Raw genomic sequence first — 26,139 nt, forward strand, 5'->3', positions numbered from 1 at the left:
TGTGTGTGTGTGTGTGTGTGTGTAGGGGAGGGAGGATCGCTCTGTGTGTGTGGGGGGGGTGCGGTTATGGGGAGGGAGGGTTATTGTGGGTGTGCGAGAGAGGGGAGGGTTGCTCTGTGTGTGTATGTGAGTGAGTGTCCCTCTGTGGGTGTGTTTAGGGGAGGGAAGGTTACTCTGTGTGTGAGGAGGGAGGGTTACTCTGTGTGTGTAGGGGAGGGACCGGTGAATATAAATAGGAGCGGCTGTGAGCCAGGAGTTAAATAGCTGGCAGTGATCTGAGTGAATATCTCTGTGTGAGGGAGAGAAATGGCGAAATTTGGGATTATCCTGGAAGCAGCTGTCTTCATCCTCTGTATGTTCCAGGTGAGTCTGAATTAAATACAAAGGGGGTTTTAGATGATTTCAGGCTGGGTGTGGGGTTTTGTTGTCTGATCTTTGTATCAAACCTTTCCCGCTTTGTTCCATAGACCCCCCTGACTGAAGCTGGTGGCTGTGGTACAGAACCGGGAGAGAGCAGCGGGTGAGTCTGTCCCCATTCCTCTTCCCAAATCACATCAGAGGGGACAGGAGGAGTCCATTCGGCCCATCGTGCCTGTGCAGGATTTGAGAAGGATTTCCAAACTGCAGGAGGATAATGGAGTGGTTAAATCTCCAGAACGTTTTCATTATTCGGAGTTTACATTCCTGGCGATTTCTCTTTTGCCTTTTTGGGTTTGAACTTTGGGGTTTTTTTAATCTCACAACCGATTTCCCTCTTGTGACCCCTGTTGTTGGGTTTTGTTGTATTTTCCATGGGGGGGGTGGGGGATAATTCAATAGATAGACTCTGAAAATATAGAGCCATAGAGGTTTACAACAGGGGAACAGGCCCTTCGGCCCAACACTTTAATGCTGCCCTTTTTTTAAACCACTAAGCTAGCCCCAATTAAGTGCATTTAGCCCATATCCCTCTATACCCATCTTATCCCTGTGACTGTCTAAATGCTTTTCAAAAGACAAAATTGTACCTTCCTCCACTACCATCTCTGGCAACTTGTTCCAGCCACTCACCACCCTCTGTGTGAAAAAATTGTCCCTTTTGTACTGCTCCCCTCTCACCTTAAACCTATGCCCTCTAGTTTTAGACTCCCCTACCTTTGGGAAAAGATTTGATTATCTAGCTGATCTGTGCCCCTCGTTAAAGGCAATAGGAAATGACAATTGACTAAACCCAAGAAATTGTTTGTGTTATTAAAAAAGATCTTGCGGGAGCTTGGTTGGTGGGAGAGGGTGGAAAGGTGAAGAGTAACCTCATCGAGGCCTTTACAAGTTGATAGAGTCCACACAGAGAATGTGTCCTTTTTAAGGTTATTTATTAGTCACAAATAAGGCTTACATTAACACTGCAATGAAGTTACTGTGAAATTCCCCCAGTCGCCACACTCCGGTGCCTGTTTGGATCAATGTATCAAACTGGCACGTCTTTCAGAATGTGGGAATAAACTGGAGGAAACCCATGCAGATACAGGGAGAATGTGCAAACTCCACACAGGCAGTGACTCAAGCTGGGAATTGAACCTGGGTCCCTGGCACTGTGAGGCAGCAGCACTAACCACTGTGCCACTGTCCTGCCCTGGGGGCAGGGGGAGAAGCAATGCTAGGCATTGCCAATATAAGAGAGTTCACCAAGAAATCCAACTGGGAATGTAGAAGAAACTTCTTCAACCAGGAAGTATTATGTTATATATGTGATATTATATAATACTATATGTCAGAGGGAGTAGTTGAGGTGAGTAGTATCGATGCATTGTAGGAGAAGTTAGAGTTACATTGATAGACCAGAGGAGACTGAAGTGGAGTATTAATGTCAGCATGGGGAGGTTGGGCCAAATGGTCTCTGAGTTGGCTATTCTATCTAATAGATAAGTCCTGTCTGCTCTTTGCTCCTTCTCCCCTCTCTTCCATCTGTCACATTTTTCAGCAGGTAAAAGTCTTTTTGATTTCACTTCAGAAGTTGTAATTTAAGAGTGGGGCTGGTTAGCCCGATTAGACAGTTAGCGTGTGGATCAGATTAACACATCTGCACAGGATCCATTCCCCTTTCCAAGTGAGGTTAACTTGGGGCCTACCCCCTCACTCTAGCTGCAGCAAAAACAAATCACTTGTCAATTATTTGCTGAATCCTAGTGAAGGAGCCGTCTTCAGTCAGAACTCGAAGAATATTTAAGATAAGCAGAAAATGCTGGTGAAAACCAGGTCTGGCAGTGTCTGGAGGGAGAGAAACAAAGTTAACGTTTCAAGTCCATTTGATCGATGTCAACTCTGTATCTCACTCCCTACAGATGTTGCAGATGAGTTTTCCAGCATTTTCTGCTTGTTTCATATTCCAGCATCCACAGTATTTGCTTATTTAGGAATATTTAAGAGATTGATGCATTGTGAAGAATCTTCCTAAACAATTTATCTGTCTTATTGATTGCAGGTGTTCTACAAGCTGGACCAGTCTGTGGTATGTGTGGTAAGTATCCATCCTGCTCTCTGTATAATCACAGGGCTTCAGTAGTATTGCCACTTTGATTTCAGCAGAATGGTAACAACAGATGCCCATATCGTGAGGATAGCAACCTTTAGTCGTTTAGCAGTGTTAAGAGTTTGTGGAAACAGGTTCCACAAGTCTAGGTGCAGAATTTCAAAAGAATCCAATTAAGAGCTAAAGATAAGTTGGTACAAAGACTTTACAAACATTTCAAAACATATCCAAAGGAATATACTGTAGTTATTCATCTAAAGAATCCCCTTCTGTGGAATGAGGTGTATTCCATCTCCCTACTGGGACTGTCTCTTGATGCAGTTTAACAAAATAAAGACTTGCATTCCTATAGCACCTTCCATTATCTGTCAAAGCACCTTGCAGCCAAAAATACCCCTGAAGTGTAGTTACTTTTAATGTAGAGTGCACAGCAAGATCTCACAAACAATAACAGGATAATGACCAGATAATCTATTTCACTGATATTGATTTAAGGGGCACCAGAAAAACTCCCCTTATTCTCTGAAATACTGTCTTGGAATCTCTTGCATCAACCTGAGGGTGAAGATGAGACCTCAAGTTAACATCTCACCACCTAATGTGCTGTGAGTGTTGGCCTAGAGTTTGTCCTCCAGGCTTTGGAGTGGGACTTGAACCCACAACCTTTGTGTTACCCACTCAGTTACATTGAACAGGCTTCCCAGAGGGAAAGAACGAACACTTGCCATCAGCAGGCAGTTTGGAGACCAGTGGCATCAGAGATGCTCCACAGAAATATGCGAACCATCTCTAAGGGTTCCTGTTTTCACCGCTATAACATTATTTGATTCTGCCCCTGCCTTCACTCACCTACTGCTGAAACCCTCATCCATTAGACTTGACAATTTCAACTCACTTCTCACGGTGTCCCACTCTCCAAGTCACCCTAAACCCTACTGCCTGTGTCTATCTCATTCCAAGTTCCGTTCACCCCTTGTCCTGTACTCACAGGCCTACGTTGACTCCCAGTTAATCAATACCTCATTTAAAAATCCCCAATTCTCTTTTTCAAATCCCTCCCTGGTTTCTGCCCTCCTTATCTCTGTCACATCCTTCAGCCCCACAACTCACCGAGATATCTGTTTCTCGAATTCTGTTTAATTGCTACAGCTTTGGTGTCTGTGCCTCCAACTGCAGAGACTCTAAGCTCTGGAATTCCCTCACTGCCTCTTTCCTACTTTAAGGTATTCCTTAAAACCTACACCTTTGAACAGACTTTTGGTTACCTTCCTTGCATCTTATGAGGCTCAGTGTCAACTTTGCTTTATTTTGCTCCTGTGAAGCATTTTGGGACATTTTAACACATCAAAGACACTGAATACATAAATAATGTCATAATCCCTTATCCACACAACCTGCACACCATGATTTCTGTTTATAAAACATTGACTGCACACACTAAGACAGTAAAAGTCCTTTAACAGGATTCCATATAAATTAATAAAACAAGATTAAGATTTTCCAAATAAACATTATTTCAAGGAATAGACTTTCTCCTCCATCTGGATATGATGTGGAGATGCTGGTGTTGGACTGGAGTAAACACGGTAAGAAGTCTCTCAACACCAGGTTGAAGTCCAACCGGTTTATTTGGTAGCAAACACCACTCGCTTTTGGAGCACTGCTCCTTTGTCAGGGTGAGTGGGAGTGGGGAGCTTTGTCCAGTGAGTGGGGAACTCCCCACTTGCCTGATGAAGGAGCAACGCTCTGAAAGCTAGTGGCATTTCCTACCAAATAAACCTGTTGGACTTTAACCTGGTGTTGTGAGACGTCTTACTCCATCTGGACACCAGAGCCAGATCATTGTAAACTGAGTAAAACCCGTTTGCAAATCTGTATTCTTAACTGTACCTACAACTGGATCATTCTAGTTGCTCACTACACATTTTGCACCAAGTGCCAGCAACGTGACAAGTGTTTGCGCTTAATCTGTTTTTGATATTTAAATGATAATGATGGACTAGACAACCAGCAGAGTAAATTCCTGAAAGTGGAGGATTAGGCAACCAGATCAGAAAGGTACTTTAAAACACAAATAAACAGAGGATTAATCTACTATCTAAACTTGAAAAATTATCAAATAGAGAATTAAATAACATTAATTGGAAATGAATCAGGTAATAATTACCCTGGAACAATAAGCTTTTTGCTGATTCCTAATAATCTTGTGTTTATTTTGTTTTTTGTTATTGTTTGGAGGGTTACAAAAGCTAACGACTAAAGTGATTGGACTGCTATTGATGGGCCTTGAAAGTAATGCTCTTGCCCCTCTTTCAGGTTGATTTTGTTGACTATCTTTCTGCTGTTGGTGTGTGGAGTGTTGGCCAGTTGTGTGAAATGCTGCAGAAGGACTAAACCCCAGGTCCCAACATTCTCACCCAGGCCTTATGAAGTTACAGTGATTGCAATTGATAATGACAGTACCATTCACAGCACTGTATCACGTAAGTAACAGTCCAGTCCTTTATTAATCCTTTTCATTGAACTGTGAAACAGTGCAGTATCAAAGGCCCATTGTGTGTGTGTGTGTGCCAGCTCTTTGATAACCTTTCCTGTTAACCTTATCCTGCATGTCTTTTCTCACAGCCACGCAAATATTTATCTTTCAAATATTTATTCAGTTGCCTATCAAAGCTCTGACTGAATCACTGCCCCTTTCCAATCATAGCTTATGTTTAAACTCTCAATTCCTTCTGTTGCTTCTGCTTTTGTTGATGATCTTGCCTTGTGGCCTAGCAAATCTTTATATAAAATGGAATTCAGCAAGATAGGTTTTTATTTCTGATTTTCTCAGTCACTTGTGACTGCAGCTGAGAAAGCAGACATTCCTGTGGTCAAAAATTTGAGTGTCTGTCGACTCTAACACTTGGGAGATGGACGGGTGCTTTGGTAGAGGTTCTTGCACTGATTATTCTCCTCTCATAGGGCTGAGTTAAGCCTTTGCTGTTCCCGTTTGGGAGAGCTGAAGGTCAGAACCTCAGCAGCTTAGGGTACCATTTACACAACCCCAAATTCCCCTGCTCCATGCATCGACTCAGTGTTACATTGTATGACTGTAATGTCTCTGGTTGCATGCTGCTGATATTTGACATGGTTGAGTGTATGAATGTACTTCCTTTGGCTGGTTCAGCATGTTTTGTAGAGAGTATCTGAGCTAACCAGGTCAGGAGTGCTCCCAATCTGAGCTACTGATTTTGGTGATGGCAGAAGCTAGTGGTAATGTTACCGTTCATCAACCCCATTAGAAAGTGTGCATGGATGGACACTGAGTGAGACCAACATCAGGTTCAGCTATAATACCACATTTGTGTCCCCAGTTCCCTGATCCTCAGACAAACTCTGCCAAAGGCAGTGAAAATTGTCCACTTGAGTGAAACTTTTCACCTATGCAAACTGTCATTTCCATGGAAACCCTTCTGACCAGTGGGAGAGTAAACAACTAGCAGGTTTTAAAAAGTTAATTTGTCCCACCATCATGGGCACAGAAAAGATGATGAATTTATTTGGGGGGCGTGAGCATCACCGGCTGGCCAGCATTTATTGCCCATCCCTAGTTACCGGAGAGTAGTTGAGAATCTACTGTATTGCTGTGGCTCTGGAGTCACGTGTAGGCCAGACCAGATAAGGACAGCAAATTTCCTTCCCAGAGAGACATTAGAAGGCATTTTCAAAGGTTATCTGAAAATTACAGCGGTTAAAATAATCATTTCTGGGAATATTTTGAAGAAAAACCCACTAGTCCTAAACTTTTCTTGAGGGGTTATGATCTGGGGGCACAGACCAGAGAAAGCATTGATTCTATTAGCATGGAATCGTGCTTGGAGCATGAGATCAGTAAATCTGCCATTAATAACTAACTTCCTAACCTGGAACTGTCTGCTTCCAATGATGTATAGTAAGAGGATACCATAAACAGAGTATACATTTTTTAATCTTTTATGCAGTATATTGATGAAGCTGTTTAAACACATGTATTTTTCTCTTCAATAGCGAACAATCCACTACAGTACATCTCCAACAACAGGAATGACCACACCTTTCAGGAAGCCAACACCATCATTCTGCCTCCTCCTCCCTACAGTTTGTACGCTATTGAAACCCCACCATCTTACGAAATGGCCTTAAAAATGGGCAAACCCGTTGAGACCCAAGATCCACAGACCCTGGGAGAGAATTTGGAAAGAAATGAGGAGCTCGGTCCTAAAGAGCAAACCTCCTCAACGCTTTCATAGCAATCAATGCCTTTCATTAATTAATTTGAAATTTGTGCAGTGTGTTTTTCTCTTTTTTTTAAAATATTTTTTGGTGCTGTCTGAGACAAAGTGACAGATCACCAAAAACACGTCTTCCTCCGATTCCAAAGAACTGTGTTTTACAGGGGCTGCATCTTGCTCTAGCAAGCGGAATATTTTCAGCAGATTGCTGCAGAACTGACTCCATTACTAAGTAATGACATTTCTTCAATGTGGTTTTGGGTGTATCACTATTAATGATAGTGAGTACAAATGAATACTGATAGGATTTCAGCAATCTGAATCTCACTACAAAAATATGACCTTGACAAAAGATATATTGGACATTGTGCAGTCACGTTCTGATGTGTGTTAAGTCTCAGAGAATAGGTTTGTAAATGTCCGTTTGTAGCATCATTGAGTGTCACAAAGTTCTAGTTTTCATAGGCAAAGGTAATAAAACATTTTTTTAGTTAAAGAAACCTTTGATATTCATCAAAGCCTATCCTGACAATGTTATTGGGTATCAGAATTCTTCAAATCAAAAATTCTGTGTACTGTGAGTTTTCAAAATTTATTGGCATCACAAGTAGGCTTATGTTAACTATCATCCATTGTGGATCTTAATGCTCATGTTCTGTAATCCACATATGATTTGTTAGTTAATTGTTGCAAAGCTAACCAATCCATGAATGAATTAATTTACAACCTACATAATCTAATAAATCTACTGATTTTAGACATAAATGAAATAATTTGGACTCCTGGCCCAAAAAACTGCTTTTGTCTAACAAGGGGAAACATTCAGGGAAGTTGTGAAATCATGTTTACATAATATGGAAATGTATTAAAATTAAATTTGTTGTTTGTATTCTTTAATGTCATGAATTTCTGTATAGTTTTTTTATGAAAAGCTCTATGCATTTAGTATTTTAAAATAAATATGGTTTAAAATTTAAAGTTTCCTTGGACATGGTGATAATTATCAGAACTACTGTGAATGCTAATGCATTTGAAGCATTCAAAGTAAGTTGATGATTTCCTTAAATACTGAGGTTACAAAATTCAGGAGGAAACCCTTTCTCTCTCTGTCTCTCTCTCTGATAATTTTCCATAAAAATTAGCTGCTTCCTACTAGCATGTTTATTTGTCATTCTTGAACTAGGTAAGGTGTTACCAAGAGGAATATTCCATCTAAAATCAATCCAGGTATCCAATGTGCAAACCATAATGGGATTCCTGGTGGCTATTCAGCCCTTAGACACTGCAATGCTGAAGGAATGCTGGACTCCAGCTGGTGAGACTTACAGAAGATATGTTGTTGCCCCACGCACTAATAATAGCAAGGCTACTGTTGGAAAAAGAGCATTTATATCTCAACAACTAAACTGAAAATCTGGTCATTATCACTTTGCTCTTTAGAACATAGAACATAGAACATTACAGCGCAGAACAGGCCCTTCGGCCCACGATGTTGCGCTGACCAGTTTAAAAAAAAAACAACAACAATGACCCACTAACCTAAACCAATCCCTTTTCGTCCATAAACCTGTCCACAGACCTCTTAAACGCCCCCAAACTAGGCGCATTTACAACTGCAGCAGGCAGGGCATTCCAATCCCTCACCACCTTTTGGGTAAAGAACCTACCCCTGACATCTGTCCTATAACTACCCCCCCTTAGTTTAAAGCCATGCCCCCTCGTGCTAGATTTTTCCATCAGAGGAAAAAGGCTATCACTATCCACCCTATCTAAACCTCTAATCATCTTATATGTTTCAATAAGATCCCCTCTTAGCCGCCTTCTTTCCAGCGAAAACAACCCCAAATCCCTCAGCCTCTCCTCATAGGATCTCCCCTCCATACCAGGCAACATCCTGGTAAACCTCCTCTGCACCCTCTCCAAAGCCTCCACATCCTTCCTGTAATGTGGGGACCAGAACTGCACACAATACTCCAAGTGCGGCCGCACCAGAGTTGTGTACAGTTGCAACATAACGCTACGACTCCTAAATTCAATCCCCCTACCAATAAACGCCAAGACACTGTATGCCTTCTTAACAACCTTATCTACTTGATTCCCAACTTTCAGGGATCTATGTACACATACACCTAGATCCCTCTGCTCCTCCACACTATACAAAGTCTTCCCGTTAGCCCTATACTCAACACATCTGTTATTCCTACCAAAGTGAATTACCTCACATTTCTCTGCATTAAACTCCATCCGCCACCTCTCGGCCCAGCTCTGCAACCTGTCTAAGTCTTCCTGCAAACTATGACACCCTTCTTTGTGGGAACTCTGTCTACAAATCCCGCTGCCTCGGCAAAGCAGCCAGCATAATTAAGGACGCCACAAACCCCGGACGTTCTCTCTTCCATTGGGGAAAAAGATACAAAAGTCTAAAGTCAAGTACCAACCAACTCAAAAACAGCTTCTTCCCTGCTGCTGTCTGACTTTTTTGAATGGACCTACCTCATAAGCTGATCTTTCCCTACACCCCAGCTATGGCTGTAACACTATATTCTGCACACTCTCCTTCCCTTCTCTGTGAACAGTATGCTTTGTTTGTATAGTATGCAAGAAACAATACTTGTCACTATATACTAATCCAAAGGACAGTAAATCAAAAGCTTGCTATCCACAAATTGGCTGCTGCATTACAGCAGTGACTATAGCCAAAAAATAGCTTGGGACGTCCAGAGGTCAAGAAAGGTGCTATATAAATGCAGATGTTTCTTTATTCTCCCTTCTCAGAATAGGCCATAACCCAAGCCTGGGCTCCTTCCTGTTCTTTATAACTCTACAATGCATTAGATGATGCATTTGTCCAGTTGAACAGTTCAGTTGTGAAATTTCCTGTGCTTTTGTGCCCAGGTTTGCTGCAGCTGAAGCACAAAATTAATAAATTGCTGGAATGATTGTGGAATTCTGGACGTAAATTGCTTGTGTTTTGCCCAAATCTCCTTTACCTTTCATAATCATCTATCAATCTCTGCTTCTGATAATTGCCCTGCAGCCAGCAAGTTAATTTCATTTAGCTCTCATTCCAACTATAACCAGAGTTTCAGGTACAACAGGAAATAAATTTATTTTTCTGGTGTTTCGCTGCAATTGTCTGAGTTGTTTAGAAAGTTCGTAATTAGACTTGCTCTTTATTTTCTGTTTCTTTGGAAATTATTTTATGGACTCACCTAGAATCAACATTATAAACTGAAACAACTTGCCTAATTACAAAGTTTTTAAACAGTTTGTTCCTGAGGTGTATGAATAGTCATTAATTGAGTTCAAAAGTTAACTTTTCCTGCTTGAGGAGTTAATATCCTTGAATTGCTGTTTAATATCCATTTTAACATTGGCACCTATTTGAATAAGATTGCTAGAAAGCTTCAGCACTGCTTGAGATTAGCAAATGGCCGTGTTATTCAGTCCTTGTGCGTTTGTTTGTAATCTTGCAGAGTCCATGAACCATGTCTATGTTCAATGTCACAGACTGAACTCCCTTTTTAGTTGCCTTAAAAACCTTTACTGATGTTTTGTTTGCACTTCAGCCCCGCTCCTGATGTACAGGCACCGAGTGCAGAGGGGGGTGGGAAAGGTGGAGGACCTCCTCGTGAACCTGCTCCTGGGCCTGGTTAAACTTGCCTTAAACAGGTCCGGACAACCGAGGGGGGGGGTCATCCAACCTGCTTGCCTGCCCCTCTACCATGGCTACATTCATGGCTGGAGAAGGACCATGCAATGTCTGAGGGCACAGTTGATGCCTTTCATGCCCGTTGGGCACCACAGGGACTAGAGTGTATTATCGATTCCTTTAATCACATTTTACTTTGATGTTTGATTTAGTTTTGATGTCTTTTATTTCAGGCAGTTCCCTTCTTTTTGGGGACTGCCCCTTTTAATTTAATTCTCAGTTAATTTGATTCAGTTTAATTGTTTAGTCAAAAGATTGACTTGTGCGTCTGGAGGGATTTCCAGCCTGTGATTCTGTGCATGCTGGGGTACTTTGAAATGGTGTCAGACTGCAATACATATTCCTGTGTTTCAAGAGCTCAACACACAGTGACCTAGGAGCATGTTGGGGGTTGGAATGTGGCAGATAAACAGCTTTAGAGAGACCTTGTTCTATTTCACTGGTTTAAGGCAAAGTGATGTCTTGTCCCATGGGAATTGAAGAAGTGAGGAACAGAGTTGAAGATGACCCTCTTTTAAATAAACACAAGGGCCACCCAGGAAGATCCAAACCATTTTAATTACAGGCTTGCCCTCGGCTGACAATTGTTCATCCATCCCAGCAGGATTAGGAGATGGGGCTGTAACTTGCCTGAAACCTTTGATTCTAATGAACCTCGGGTCCATGACATCCACTGACATCAGACACTTAACTGACCTTATATCGTTATGAGAGACAGGATGTGGACTCCACTCACCCGAGGAAGAAGCAGCGTTCCGGAAGCTCGAGATTCCGAATAAACCTGTTGGACTTTAACTTGGTGTTGTGAGACTTCCTAATTATGAGAGATAGCTGGCTGATGCACATCGATAGAACCTGCATCATATTTGCAGTGTCAGCAGGAGAGCTGTAATCATTATTGTTTGTTGATATGGAATCACATCAGCCAGCTACTGTTCTGAACTTATTCATTAAGGTGTCAATGTTTTTTGATATCGGCAGTTTAATTTGGAGATCGTGTCAGTGCACCTGATGGGAAGCAAACTTTTGGAAATAATTGATTCCCTTTTAATGTTGAGCTATTTTTTAAAAAAAGGACAATTTCTATATTGCTGAATTGGTGCATGTGGTTATCCGAAGGAAATTCGGGGAATGCGACCATCTTCCTCCGCATTGGGAAGCCAACATTAAACATTCCCATTTCAGGAATGAGGTAGAAAATGGAAAGGGGAAAATACATTTCTTATTACACATGAGGATTTCTATTTGAATTTCACACGCCAACTATTCTTATGGTTTATGGGTATTCCACATCTCACCCCACTAGGAACTGAATGATGAGGGGCTCAGTTTCTGTCACTCTCTTTTTTCATTCATTCACGGGATGTGGGCATTTATTGCCGATCCCTAGTTGCCCTTGAGAAGGTGGTGGTGAGCTGCCTTCTTGAACCACTGCAGTCCCTGCAGTGTAGGTACACCCACAGTGCAGTTAGGGAGGGAGTTCCAGGACTTTTACCCAATGGCAGTGAAGGATCGGTTGATATATTTCCGGGTCAGGATGGTGTGTGGTTTGGAGGGGAACTTGCAGGTGACGGTGTTCCCAACTATCCACAGCCTTTGTCCTTCTGGATGGTAGCGGTCACAGGTTTGGAAGGTTCTAGCAAGGTATTATGTAGCTGCACTATTTTATAAAAAGCTAACAGGATGCACCTCAGTGTAAGAACAGTCTGGGGTTTATGGATGCCCACAAACCCACAAGTAAGTTATTTTCTTCTGGCACAATTATATCTAATTTTAATGATATTTTGCAGGAAACAAGTCATGATTTACATATTGGCATCAAGATGTGTGATGTCAAACTGCTCCACTATCCTGGAAAGTTTGAAATGTAAACCATTTGTCAACGTGGCTGAAAGCAACATAATATTGATAAGTTAATCAAGGTGCTTATAGTCAAGAGTTGGTTTCTGTCACAGCTTCCCCTGGAACAGATGTGATTCTGATGCTGCTGCGTAAACATGTTTGTGTGGAGTTTTAAAAGGTGAAGCTAATTATTATTTTTAATTTTCTCTGGTGGAGAGACAGTCAGTGAGCTGTCACTGCCACAATTGGTGTAAGACACACACACACAGACATAGAAAAGCAGGCACACACAGTAACATACACACACAGAAAAACACACCCACACACAGTAAAATACAGACACATACAGAAAAACACACACATGCATACACAGTAACATACAGACACACACACAGAAAATACACACATGCACATACAGTAACATACAGACACATATACTGAAAAACATACACAGACATAGAGAAAAGCATATATGCACATACAGGCGCACACACACTGACACACACACACATAGGCAGACACACACAGACACACTGACACATGCACACACATAGACAGACACACTGACACACACACATAGACAGACACACACAGACACACTGACACACACACACATAGACAGACACACACACACACACTGACACACACACACACATAGACACACACAAACACACTGACACACACACACATAGACACACGTAGACACACTGACACACACACACATAGACAGACACACTGACACACACACACACACAGACAGACAGACAGACAGACAGACACACACACACACACAGGCCGGCCGTAAAAGTCCACCCAAACTGTGTTTTTCTTTAATATCAGCATTGTGAGAGCAGAGATATTCAACAGTTGGGAATTCTGACGAATCAAAGTCCAATTTGGGACAGTCAGGACACAGTGAGATTTCCGGATTGTTCTTCATGATTCTCAGAACTGAAATGACAGTGTGCGATACTTTAACACAGAACAAGACAAGGATTCAAAATTAAAAAATATCTATTTGTTGTCAGGTAAACGCTCTTGCTGTAACTGTTGACCATTGTGCAGTTAGTTATCTGCTGGATTGTTTTTCACTCTCCGGGTGGAAATCCTCCTTCAGATCGCTTTACTTGATTAACTTAAAGGATTCGCCGGTCATCATGTCGACAAATTCTAGAAAAGAAATGGGGTTTGTGGGTCAGTTCAGCCTGATTACAGTCTCGTGTCAGACTGATTTCCCAAAGCAGCTTCTCATCGCCACACACCCAGACTAACCTTGATAATCAATAGTTCCATCACCATCCTTATCAGCTTCTTTCATCATGTGCTCTGCCTCGTCCTCATTGAGAGGCTCCCCTGCATTCATCAGGACGTATCTTAGATAGAAGAAAGGCAAATGTGAAGGTATCACAAAAACAGAAAACATTTTAGATGCAATTCATTAAAAAGAAATGGTGGTTTTGTTACTAAATCGATTGCCTGGATCATACAGGCAGCAGCACAATGCCTGTACCCAGTTACTGCAACAAAACACACTGAATATGGGAATCGGAGAATCCTACACTGCAACAGGAGGCCATTCAGCCCATCTAATCTGCACCACATTCCCACCCAGGCCCTATCCCCACATGCATTTACCCTGCTAGTCCCCCTGACACTAAGGGGCAATTTAGCATAGCTAATCCACCTAACCTGCACATCTTTGAATTGTGCAGACATGGGGAGAATGTGCAGACTCCCCACAGACAGTGACCCAAGCCAGGAATTGAACCCGGGTCCCTGGCACTGTGAGGCAGCAGTGCTAACCATTGTGCCACCCCTCACAAATGAACCGTGCACATTTGGACATGACTGAAACTGCTCATTGGAAAATGCTCACCCATGAATAATGTTCAGTGACGGTAGGATGGAACTAGATGAGGCACCTCTGTCCCAACCTAATGGGAGGCAATGGCCTAGTGGGTTATTGCTATAAATCCAGAAACTCAGCTAATTTTCTGGGAACTTGGGTTTGAATCCTGGCAGATGGTGGAATTTGAATTCAATAAAAAATATCTGGAATTAAGAATCTACTGATGGCCATGAAACCATTGTCAATTGTTGGAAAAAAACATCTGATCACTAATGTCCTCTAGGGAAGGAAATCTGCCGTCCTTACCTGGTCTGTCCTACATGTGACTCCAAAGCCACAGCAATGGGGTGGACTCTCAACTGCCCTTCGAAATGGTCTGGCAAGCCACTCAGTACATGGGCAACCAGGGATGGGCAATGAATGCTAGCCCGCCAGTGATGCCCGTGTCTCACGAATGAATATAAAAAAAATCTGGACTCAACTATGTTGCCCTGTGATCAGAGAGGCCACAAGCTACATCCACATCCTGGACTGGATCCCAAAGCATAGTTTATCCCGTAAGGTTATTCCAGTGGTCAGCGGCTTCAGGAGGGAAGAGGGGAAAATTGGATGGGAAATGTTTCAATTTTGAATAAAGTGCAGAGTGAAAATAATTATTAGATCAGGAAGAATTAATATTATTAGATCCATTGTTACAGTTCAATATTGTGATATATGTGTGTTGGGGGCTTGGAGTGTGTCCTGCCCTTTAAGAGTGCAGGGCATGTGACCCCTGAGGTGGGATTAGCCACTCCCAGGGTGGAACCTGGTTAAACACTCTAGGATCTGACCATGGGACAGCTCACACCTGTAGTGTGTCAGTCACAAGGCTGACTTTGTTGTTGTTCTTGCACCAAACTTTGGTAAGTACACTCATAATTAATATTCATTTTTTCTCTAAATCAATAGTTTCAATAGGATATTAGTTAATTATATTATGGGCAATTATTGAATAAGAATGAAGAATGGTCAGAAATGAAAATAAAAATGTATGATGAAATTTACAGCCTGCTCTTTGTGTTCTGATATAGAGTGGAATCTGATTGCAGTTCCCCAGTGTAGATGTGGTAAAGTGAAACAGGGCATCAGAGAGATCTGAGTAATAACAGAGAACAGGATCAGCATTATGTCAAATGGAACTCGTGCTATTCTTAGATTTACTGCAGCTCTTTAGATGGAATTTCTAGAGCAGTGTCTCTAGTTTGCTGGAGAGATGGTTCTTTCCTTCCCAAAACCCCCAGTCCAAGTGGAACATCACCACAGGGTCTATCATAGCAGATATACACTCGCCCTCTACTGGCTTCAGGCTGTTCTTACAAATTAATTGTGACTTTGGGACGTTTCATGAACACATTAGGGCTGGCATTCTGTCCGGTTTGGGGATGCCTGACGAAGGAGCAGCGCCCCGAAAGTTAGTGGCGTTTGCTACCAGATTAACCTGTTGGACTTTAACCTGGTGTTGTGAGATTTCTGTCCCAGGTGCAGAGCTGCCATCACCAAAGCTCAGAGCATTCAGCAAGCAGTGAAAGCAATTAATTGCATGTGACTTCGTGAAGCCAGTTCATTGAAACCATTTCTGTGTGCTCCCTGCTCACATTGGACAGCACGGGGAGGGGGGGGCGGTAAAAGTAAAGTTTATTTATTAGTCAAAAGTAAAGCTTTACATTAAAACCACAATGAAGTTACTGTGAAATTCTCCTAGTCACCACAGTTCGGGTCAATGCACCTAACCAGCACGTCTTTCAGACTGTGGGAGGAAACCAGAACAGCCGGAGGAAACCCAAGCAGACACGGGGAGAACATGCAGACTCCACACAGACAGTGACCCAAACTGGGAATCGAACCTGGACCTCTGGCACTGTGAGGTAGCGACGCTAACCACTCTGCCACTGATCCCGTCAGCCAGCAACTCATACAAGGCTGACGGGAAAATATAAAAGAGGATTTGGCGATTTAACTGTAAGTGGCTGCACAGGTGGTTAAAAATATAAGTTTGAAAGACAGAATGTCTCCTGCCCAAACGCACACCAGTCAAGGCAGGCGGTGTCCGCAATGTTATCCGTTACTGAACACAGCCAGCTTTCCATTGGCACAATCTGGGAATGGGTCCAAACTCATCCCAACAGGAGAAGGAGATTTGATTGCAGGAGTGAAAGGTTCATTGCTGGTTTCAACCCACCCAGCTGCCCTTCACAAACAGACACCAAATGCACTGAATCTGCATTGACCCAATTTACTGACCCTGTAATGAAAATCCTCACCTGGTTGGAGTGGGAGGAGCTAGAGGCTAAGGAAAATGATGGGGGAGATGTGGGAATAATATCAACACATCATTTACATATCACATCAATGTTCTTGCATGTTATAGAATCCTTACAGTGCTGAAGAAGGCCTTTCAGCCCATCGGGTCAGCACCAGCTCTCCAACAGACTATCTTACCCAGGCCCTATCCCCATAAACCCACACATTGATTCCTCTAATCCCCCTAACCTGTACATCTTTTGGACAATAAAGGGCAATGTAACATGACTAATCCACCTAACCTCCACATCTTTGGACTGTGAGAGGAAACTGAAGCACCTGGAGGAAACCCACGCAGACACGGGGAGAATGTGCAAACTCCACACAGACAGTGACCGAAGACCAGGATTGAACCCAGGCCACTGGCACAGTGAGGTGGCAGTGCTTACTGCTGTGCCACCTTGTTTCAGTTAGAAGCTTTCTGCCCAAGCGGAGAGATATCCTTAGAAAATATTCCAATGCATTCCTGGCCTGTCTCACACTATCTGTCCTTCGGAAATTTATGGTCCTCTGAACTTTGCAGCCTGTGTCCTAACTCCATCTAACCCTGGATTATCCCTGTGGTCACTGACCTGCACTGATTCCTGCTCAGCAATGACTCAATTTTAAAATCCTCATTATCATTTTTAAATGTCTCCCTATCTCTGTAATATCCTCCAGCCCCACATTCCTCTGCACCCCTCTTGAGCATTGCACCGTCAATGGTTTCAAAGGGAGGTAAAGAGAAAACAGGGTGATATAGACCAGTAAGCCTGACGTTGATAATGGGGAATGTTCTAGAATCTGTTATCAAGTAGCAGCATTGGACAGAGTCATCATGAATTTATGAAAGGGAAAAGGTGTTTATCAAATCTACTGGAATTCTTCAAGGATGTAACTAGTCGAGTGGACAAAGGGGAACTAATGAATGTGGTTTATTTGGAGTTTCAGAGGGCTTTCCACGAAAGAGATTAATGTGTAAAACATTTATATCCCTATTATTCGAACCATTATTCATCCTATAAATTACAGTGCCTCAGCCCAATTGTACATTAAAGATATTGTTCTCCAAAACATTTGTGCAGCTCTCTCTGATCTTTTGCTACATCCTTCAATCATGATTTAAATTCCAAGGTTTTTTCCTAAACTGCTCCAGAATGGCAACACCCAGAAAAGCGAAACTGATCAAATTGGGAATATAAGGGATGTTTTATAGCAAGATGTAAATTTTGATCATGCTTTGTGGAAACACTTTGACATTTAGCAACAAAGAATGGGATGAGCCCTTTTATGAGAATTGACTTACAAGTGTAGTCAATATTTACAGAACACATTACATAAAGCACTAGGAAAACAGGCAAAAACTACACGTATAGACTCTAAACATCTTCAGGATAAATCTGAACAAAGCTTAGATCACAGCTCCCGTTGCTGCTGAAACTAACTGATGGTGAAATTACTCACTTTAAAGTGTTCCAGTCAATGTAACCCTTTCTGTCTGGGTCAAACACCAAGAATGCTTCCTTCAGTTCTTTATCCTGATTCTTTGCTTTTTCATGGTAATCTCCCATCAGGGCCAGGAAGTTGTCACAGTTGAATGTCCCTTTCCCTGTCACAGAAATACCATTGTGAGAATTCCTTTCTCTGTACAACTGGACATGTGACAAGAGATTTAACTTTCACTGTTACCATTTCAGATTAAAGTCAGTTCATGGTCTCTGCTAAGAGCTGCTATGATTGAACGGTGGAATATCAAGTCCTCATCGAAGGAAATCAGCCTGCATTTTGAACAATACGTCCATTTCTATTTTATGCAACATTTCCTCTTCTGCCTCAGTTCACCTCCATTGGTCAATCACTTGAGGTCTCTCACCAAGTATTTCACAGACATGGCAGCATGTTTGAGACTGAGCCTTTCGCTTAAATGATTCCACACTTTGTCACAGACTCTCTCACACTCACTCACCCACTTACACACTCACTCGCGCACACACCCACACTCACTCACGCACACACCCACACTCACTCACGCACACACACACTGCACTTGCGATTGTTTGGTAGCAATGTTGGGGGATAATTGTGGCACTGATACGCTGACTAGGATCACTAAACACAGAATGGACCAGGAGCTGAACCCAAAACCTTCCCAATCTGTTCAACTTAGTACTGACCAATACAGGGTAATAAACCTGAGCCACCACAGCAAATAAAAACAGAAAACGCTGAAAAAGCTCAGCAGATCTGACAGCACTTGTGAAGAGAGAATAGGACCAACATTTCAAGTCGAGAGGTTTGGAGTACAGGAGCAGGAATGTGATGTTACAATTATCCAGGGGCCTTGGTGAGGTCACACTGAGAGGATTGAGCGCAGTTTTGGTCTCCTTTTCTGAGGAAGGATGTTCTTGCTCTCGAGGGAGTGCAACGAGGGTTTACCAGGCTGATTCCAGGGATGGTGGGACTGATGTATGAGGAGAGATTGACTAGGTTCGGATTGTTTTCACTGGAGTTCAGATGAATGAGGAGGGGGGGAGGAATCTCATAGAGACTGATAAAATTGTAATAGGACTGGACAGGGTAGATGCAGGGAGGATGTTCCCAATGGTTGGGGAGTCCAGAACCAGGGGGTCACAGTCTGAGGATTCAGGGTAGACCATTTAGGACGGAGATGAGGAGACATTTCTTCACCCAAAGCATGGTGAGCCTGTAGAATTCATTACCACGGGAAGTAGTTGATGCCAAAATATTGAATGTATTCGAGAAGCAGCTGGATATAGCACCTGGGGCGAATGGGATCAAAGATTATGGGGAGAAAGCAGGATCCATATTGAGTTGGACGATCAGCCGTGATCATAATGAATGGTGGAGCAGGCTTGAAGGGCCAAATGGCCTCCTCCTCCTCCTATGTTCTATGTTTCTAAGTCTGGGTGACCTTTCTCAGCTCTGACGAAAGGTCACCCAGACTCGAAATGTTGGCTCTATTCTCTCTCCACAGATGCTGTCAGACCTGCTGAGATTTTCCAGTATTTTCTGGGGTTTTTTTTTCAGATTCCAATATCTGCAGTAATTTGCTTCTATTTTATGGTTTTGGCAACTTCTGTAGATTAGACTGAAGGATGTGGAGTTGCCAAGTCCATTATTGAGACCTGAGGGATTAGATCTGGAAGGACACTGTCCTGTAGGTCAATTGGAGAGTCTGTGTACCTGGCTGGAACTTGTAGAGTTATCTTTGTCCCACTCTTGCCAGCTTTAGTGTAAGCAGTTTCTACTGCACCTTCTCTCCTGAGATGCTCACACGGGGTACGTACCCATGACACCTGCAGCCCTCTGCTATCTTGACCAGGGGCTGCTTTTTATATGAATAACTCTGCAGCAATGTAACCACCTGAGACAGAGGATTTTTTTCTCACTCAATATCCAAACACACTTTCCAGGGAATGTGGATGGTGCTGAGGGACACAAACTGGTTCTGTCCCAACCATCACCCAGGATGATGGCACCGATTGTAACCTTTCTAATGTCACTGAACCAGCTCAGTTTAACGATAGCTGCCTCCTGCTAACAATCACTGTCACCGCTCCAGGCGGCTCATGTATCTACTGCGTCTTTAGAAAGATGCTCACCTCCCAGATAAACTAATAGCTTCTTCCCTGCTGCCATCAGGGAAGAATGGACCTATCACATATCAAGCTGATCTTTCTCTATACTCTATCTCTGATTGTAACACTATGTTCTGAACTCTGTCCTTTCCTGCTCTATGAATGGTATGCTCTGTCTGAATAGCGTGCAGAAAAACAATATTTTTCACAGTATATGATGTGGAGTTGGACTGGGGTGGGCACAGTAAGAAGATTCATAACACCAGGTTAAAGTCCAACAGGTTTATTTGTTAGCACGAGCTTTTGGAGCACTGCTCCTTCATCAGATGATTGATGAAGAATGAAGGGGCAGCGCTCTGAAAGCTCGTGCTAACAAATAAACCTGTTGGACTTTAACCTGGTGTTATGAGACTTCTTACTGGTTCACTGTAAACTAATACATGTGACAATAATAAATCAAATCAAACAGGTAGATCATTCAGCCCATCACCCTCTGGAAAGAGTTCTCCACCCGTCCCCATTCCGTTCCCTGTTCTCCACAGATTATTAATATTGCTTTTGTTTTACTGGCTAGCAGAATTTCTGATATTAATGTTACTTCACTTGTGATTTATCTATTAGTGTATCACAGTGAAAGAGCCAAAGGGGTTTCCTCACCGTCTTTATCCACATCTTTCGCCATTTGTGCCAAGTCCCGTTTGGTCAGGTTGATGCCCAACAGACTCATGAGGTTGGCCAAATCAGCTGTTTTCACTAAACCGTTCCCTTCTTCATCGAACATCTCAAACACTCCTTTGTACTCGGTGAGTAGCTCAGGTGTCAACGACTGTAAACACCGTAAATGAAAGACAAACAATTAATAAAGAACAGTGGGGATTTTTTTATTCCTGTGTGGGATGCGGGCATCGCTGGCAAGGCCAGCATTTCCTGCCCGTTCCCCATGAACCGAGTGGCTCGCTCGGCCGTTTCAGAGATTGGTATAAATCAGCCACGTTGCCATGGGTCTGGAGTCACGTGTAGGCCAGGCCGGGTAAGGACAGCAGATTTCTTTCCCTAAAGGACATTACTGAGCAAAACCTTCAGCAATTGCACTAAGCCCAGATACTTATCATAGAATTCCTACGTTACAGAAGGAGAGAATTCAACCCATTGAGTCAGTGCTAACTCACTGACCGAGCATCTTACCCAGGCCCTACCTCCATAACCCCACATATTTACCCCACTAATTCCCCTAACTTGTACATCTTTGGACCCTCGGGGACAATTTAGCATGGCCAATGCACTTAACCTGCGCATCTTTGGACTGTGGGCAGAAACCGGAGGAAACCCACGCAGACACAGGGGGAATGTGCAAACTCCACACAGACAGTGACCCAAGGCCAGAACGGAACCTGGATCCCTGGCATTGTGAGACAGCAGTGCTAACCACTGTGCCACCCTTAACTTAGACATTCTTTCTCCTTTTTCACACACAGGTCCTGCCCCACTCCTCGAGCTGTAAGAGAGAGAAACAGGGCCATATTCTGGGAGCTGTTAATGGGACATGGATACAAATCAACAGCAGGGCCTGAATAACCCTCTACATTTCCTTTATTCCCTATGGAGAAGGAGGTAACTCCACTCAGGAATTATCCATTTGGAAAATCCAGTCATGAACCAATGGCTCTCTATAAGCTGTGTATTCATTCACCAAACCACAGCACAGCCATTCAACCCAGGCACGGTGATCAGCTGTCCCTCAGGGTGGGGTGCTCATCGTAACAAAGATGTCATTATTGGCTGACGTGACCTCCGTCCCATCCTCCATCTTTGCTCATCATCTCTCTGCACCCCCCCCAACTCCCCCAGACTGGCTGATGCTCCCAGGCAGGTCTCCGCTCAGAGCTGGGTTATATCAGCCGTCCCCGGCGGAACAACCTGAGGAATGGCAGAAGGATCTATTTAGGGCTTCAGAAGAAAAAGCAGCAAGACAGGGAAATGGAAGGGAAGGGGAAAAGATGGTGACTGGAGAGGAAGGAATGGGAGGCCAGAGGAGGATAGGAAGAGGTGAGGAGGGGGTGAAAGAAAGGGAACGCAGGAACGAGACAGCTAGAATGCAAGGTGTGAGAGTGGTGGTATTGGATAAAGGGCTGGGGGTGGGGAGGTTGGAAATGGATGACTCGAGGGGGGGACAGAATGGATAATGAGGGGAGGAAATGAATTGTAGTGAAACTTTTAGATGATACAGGACAGAGGATTCGCTTTTAGAAATTCCAGGATCACTTGAGAATATTCCCAATAAATTTGAGGTTCATCTGCAATTCTATTAGATTTTCCCATCTGGTTCAGTTATTTTAAAATTGATGATCACACACAACACTTCAGTTCCAGGAGAGCTGGGATGGATTTCCATTAAGAGGAGATTTGAAAAAGGTTTACAAGTCACAAGAGGTCGGAACAGACAAGATAGGGAGAAACTGTTTCCATTGGCAGAAGGATTGAGAAGCAGAGGGCACATATCTGAGGTAATTGACAGAAGGAGCAATGGAAACCTGAGAAGGGACATTCTTACACAGCGAGTGGTTAGGATCTGAAATGGACTGCCTGAGAGTGTGGTGGAGGCAGCGTCAATTTAAGAAGGAATTGGATTCTTATCTGAAAAGGGAGAATGTGCAGGGTTACAGATAGGCAAGGGAACATTTCTGGGTAAATTGCTCTTTGAGAGCTAGTACAGACACAAGGGACTGAAAGGCCTCCTTGTGTGCTCTGACTATTCCATGATAATCGTTGATGACAACATCTTTTCACTAGTTTATTGCACATATTAACATTAACTTGCCAAACTGCTTTCAGCCACACTGTTCCAGAAACTTCAAAAATCATTTTGATCTGGAAGGTCGTTGAACTCTTTCAGAGCAGGGATTTGCATTTTTGTTTAAATTATTATATTCAAAATATTACTTTCATCATAAAATTAATAACATGCAACAGTTATTAACCTGCAAAACTCATGAGTTGAATTGAATCATGACCAGATAGGGACTAGCAATAGGAGACAGAGTAACATCTACTCTGATTCCCCTCATGTTGGTCCTTTTCTGATGAATCCACTTGCAGAGATTTACTGTCACTCTCTGGCTGTGAGCAGTCCAACAAAGCCAGACTTTGTACAGCTCGTGAGTTAAGCTAAAGTTAAGCTAAGTTTATTTATTAATAGCACAAGTAGGCTCGCGTTAACACTGCAATGAAGTTACTGTGAAAATCTTCGCCACACTCTAGTGCCTGTTCGGGTACACTGGGAGAGAATTTAACACGATCAATGCATTTAACCTACATATCTTTAGACTGTGGGAGGAAACCAGAACACCTGGAAGAAACCCATGAAGACATGGGGACAATGTGCAGACTCCACGCAAACAGTGACCCAAGCTGGGAATCGAACCTGGGTCCCTGGCACTGTGAGGCAGCAGTGCTAACCACTGTGCCACCATGCCACCCAGTGCAGCAGAGACAATGCATTCATCGGTTTATCAGGAGCCAAATTCTACCTTTTGATTTTATTGTTTGGATGCATTTCTGCAAAAGACAGAAAACTTTCCACATGGCATTCACCAACTCTGTAAAAATGTTAATTTATTAAAACTTTTCTCAGCCACTTTGAGTTGCCCAATGTCCTCTCACGTTCACATTTTAAAACTTTAGATATTCGTATGCAATGCAACAGCTGATAAAATTACTTAAGGAGCTAAATCAAAAACTTCATTTCAAATCAAGTAATCTCACCAAAGGAACCTGGGTCCCTATCTCACAGTTAGATATCTAATTATGCCACATGCCCAAACTGCCTACATTCAGAAATGCCCAATTTCTCTCAGTTTTTAACGCGAGGGAACAATCTCTAATTGTCCACAGAAATGCCAGTTTCTCCCAGTTTCACTCACCATGTTGCTGTAACTGCCGGAACAGTGATCAAGATCTGCCTTCCTCCACCAGTGATCCAACCCACACAGAAAACCGTTACATCTTTAACTTTAATGAAGAGAGTAAGTCCATGAAAGCCCAGTGGAATTGACAGTTAAAGTTGCCTTTTATGGTTTGATTGAGAGCCTCATTTGATCCTATTTCTGGATGGGTGTACGTTCACTTTCTTATGTGCGTTTTCTTGCACTGATTTCCTGGTGATAAAGGATTGCACAAAGTTATTCTGAAGTCTGAACAATATTAAAACTACCTTTCTTTGAGATGAGCCAACATTGTTTATTCAAGACCAAATAATTCTTTGGTGCCCACACCACCATCTGTATCTGTTCGTTAGAATCATAGGATCCCTGAACTGCAAAAAGAGGCCATTCAGCCCATCGACTGCACCAACTCTCCAAAACAGCATCCTCCCCAATCCCCTTGACCCCATGCATTTGCCATGGCTAATCCACACATTTTTGGACGGTGGGAGGAAACCAGACGACCCAGAAGAAACCCATGTGGACACGGGGAGAACATGCAAACTTCACAGAGACAGTGACCTGAGGCTGGGATTAAACCCGGGTCCCTGGTGCTGTGAAGCAGCTGTGCTAACCACTGTGCTGTAGAAAATATGAAAGGTTTTGTTGGGGTAAATAGTGAAAACTTATTTGTAAAGGTTTATAAAGAGGCAACAACAAGATATAAATTCAAAAAAGTCTTTTCCCGCAGGGAGTGTTTTGAGGATATGGAAAATTTGCTAAAGTGGCTAATGCGGGAACAACTGTAACCTAAGATAAATTATATCTAAAAACAAGGAATGTAAAACAATTGAAGAAATAATCAGGTAAATGGGACTAGATTAGATACCGGAGTGTGGCAGCAAACACACAAGAAGAATGGACCAAGGGCTCTAATCATTCTGTAAATGATCTGTGATCATTACACCTCTTCATCCCCAACCCAGAAAAGCTTTTCACTTTCCAATTCCTTTTTAATGTTCCTATTTAAATGATGTGTATCTTTTTTTATTTATTAGTGGGACATGGGTGTCACTGGCTGGCCAGCATTTATTGCCCATCCCTAGTTGCCCCTGGAGGGCAGTTGAGAATCAACCACATTGCTGTGGCTCTGGACTCACATGTGGGCCAGACCGGGTAAGGACGGCAGATTTCCTTCCCTGAAGGACATTAGTGAACCAGATGGGTTTTTCTGACAATCGACAATGGTTTCACAGTCATCAGTAGATTCTTAATTCCAGATTTTTTTTATTGGATTCAAATTCCACCATCTGCCGTGGTGAGATTCGAACCCAGGTCCCCAGAACATTGGCTGAGTTTCCTGGATTAATAATCCAGCGATAATACCACAAGGTCATTGCATCCACCCCCCGCCCCGTAACTCCATCCAGTGTTGATGGAAAAACAACACTAAAATATTAACCCATCAGCTCTCTGTGTTGATGTCAATGGCGTTTCCAGCTGTTTCAGCAATATCACATGTTGTTTATTCCACCAGGCTGATGTTGCTCCCCAACCCCAGGGTCCTGGGGCTAAATGGCACACCCTTACATCGTCCTGTAGACCAGCGAGAGCTGCAAACATTGCTGATGGTCAGACCTTTGTACTGGGTGTGTGGCCTGGCACTGAGGCTGGTGCCACACTGAACAACAAAACTACAGGAGGAACTAAACATTCGGGATTTATCACCTCTTGCCCCGTGTATCACTAAACGATCAGATCCAAGTATACCCGACAGAGGAAATAGCTCGCGTGCAAAGACTCACTGTGCCAACGTAAGGCAAAATTCCAAACCTGCCAGGCTTAGTACCAAATCGAAATGTTTGTCGATTTGGTGTTGTGGTATTTCTCAGACTGTTAGTTACTGATACATTAGCAATGTTCTCACTCACTGCCGAAAACTTACTCATCTCTCTCCAGCCATCACCTGTTTTCACTTTGGAGAACATTTAAAATGTGAACACTTGGATTTTATTGGCTGTTAAAAGTTTGGCCATTGCCTGAATTGTACTTTATTGTTTGTTTTGTGTTAATATTTGCGAGCCGTTTCAATAAAACCGATGGTAAGTTTAATATCATCAGAGTAAATGGACGTTG

General features: G+C 42.9%; 2 protein-coding genes across 2 annotated transcripts; one reads left to right on the forward strand and one right to left on the reverse strand.

Moving 5' to 3' along the window:
* Positions 1-231: 231 nt before the first annotated feature.
* LOC145360172 (transmembrane protein 52-like) lies at positions 232-7,740 on the forward strand. The gene is made up of 5 exons (XM_080215179.1): positions 232-363; positions 468-520; positions 2,462-2,497; positions 4,826-4,992; positions 6,539-7,740. Exons 1-5 carry the CDS (start codon positions 307-309, stop codon positions 6,778-6,780), a joined length of 555 nt encoding a protein of 184 aa, XP_080071305.1. The 5' UTR covers positions 232-306; the 3' UTR covers positions 6,781-7,740.
* Positions 7,741-13,439: 5,699 nt separating this feature from the next.
* On the reverse strand, positions 13,440-21,890 carry LOC145360008 (calglandulin-like). Its single transcript, XM_080214909.1, has 5 exons — positions 21,873-21,890; positions 20,741-20,909; positions 17,949-18,093; positions 13,589-13,689; positions 13,440-13,486 (listed from the first exon to the last, which is right to left on the reverse strand). The coding sequence occupies exons 1-5, from the start codon at positions 21,888-21,890 to the stop codon at positions 13,440-13,442; spliced, it is 480 nt and encodes a 159-aa protein (XP_080071035.1).
* Positions 21,891-26,139: the final 4,249 nt, after the last annotated feature.

This window comes from Carcharhinus amblyrhynchos, chromosome 30 (assembly GCF_965287045.1).
Source record: "Carcharhinus amblyrhynchos chromosome 30, sCarAmb.v2.hapA, whole genome shotgun sequence".
Lineage (NCBI taxonomy): Eukaryota > Metazoa > Chordata > Chondrichthyes > Carcharhiniformes > Carcharhinidae > Carcharhinus > Carcharhinus amblyrhynchos.

Excerpts from the sequence above, each read along its gene's own strand:
- LOC145360172 (XM_080215179.1), top strand. The coding sequence starts at position 307 with ATGGCGAAATTTGGGATTATCCTGGAAGCAGCTGTCTTCATCCTCTGT. Across the intron at positions 364-467 it reads TCATCCTCTGTATGTTCCAG|ACCCCCCTGACTGAAGCTGG; the intron begins GTGAGTCTGAAT and ends TTTGTTCCATAG. Across the intron at positions 2,498-4,825 it reads ACCAGTCTGTGGTATGTGTG|GTTGATTTTGTTGACTATCT; the intron begins GTAAGTATCCAT and ends CCCCTCTTTCAG.
- LOC145360008 (XM_080214909.1), bottom strand. Across the intron at positions 18,094-20,740 it reads GAAAGATGTGGATAAAGACG|GGAAAGGGACATTCAACTGT; the intron begins GTGAGGAAACCC and ends TTTCTGTGACAG. Across the intron at positions 13,690-17,948 it reads ATTGACTGGAACACTTTAAA|ATACGTCCTGATGAATGCAG; the intron begins GTGAGTAATTTC and ends CTTCTATCTAAG.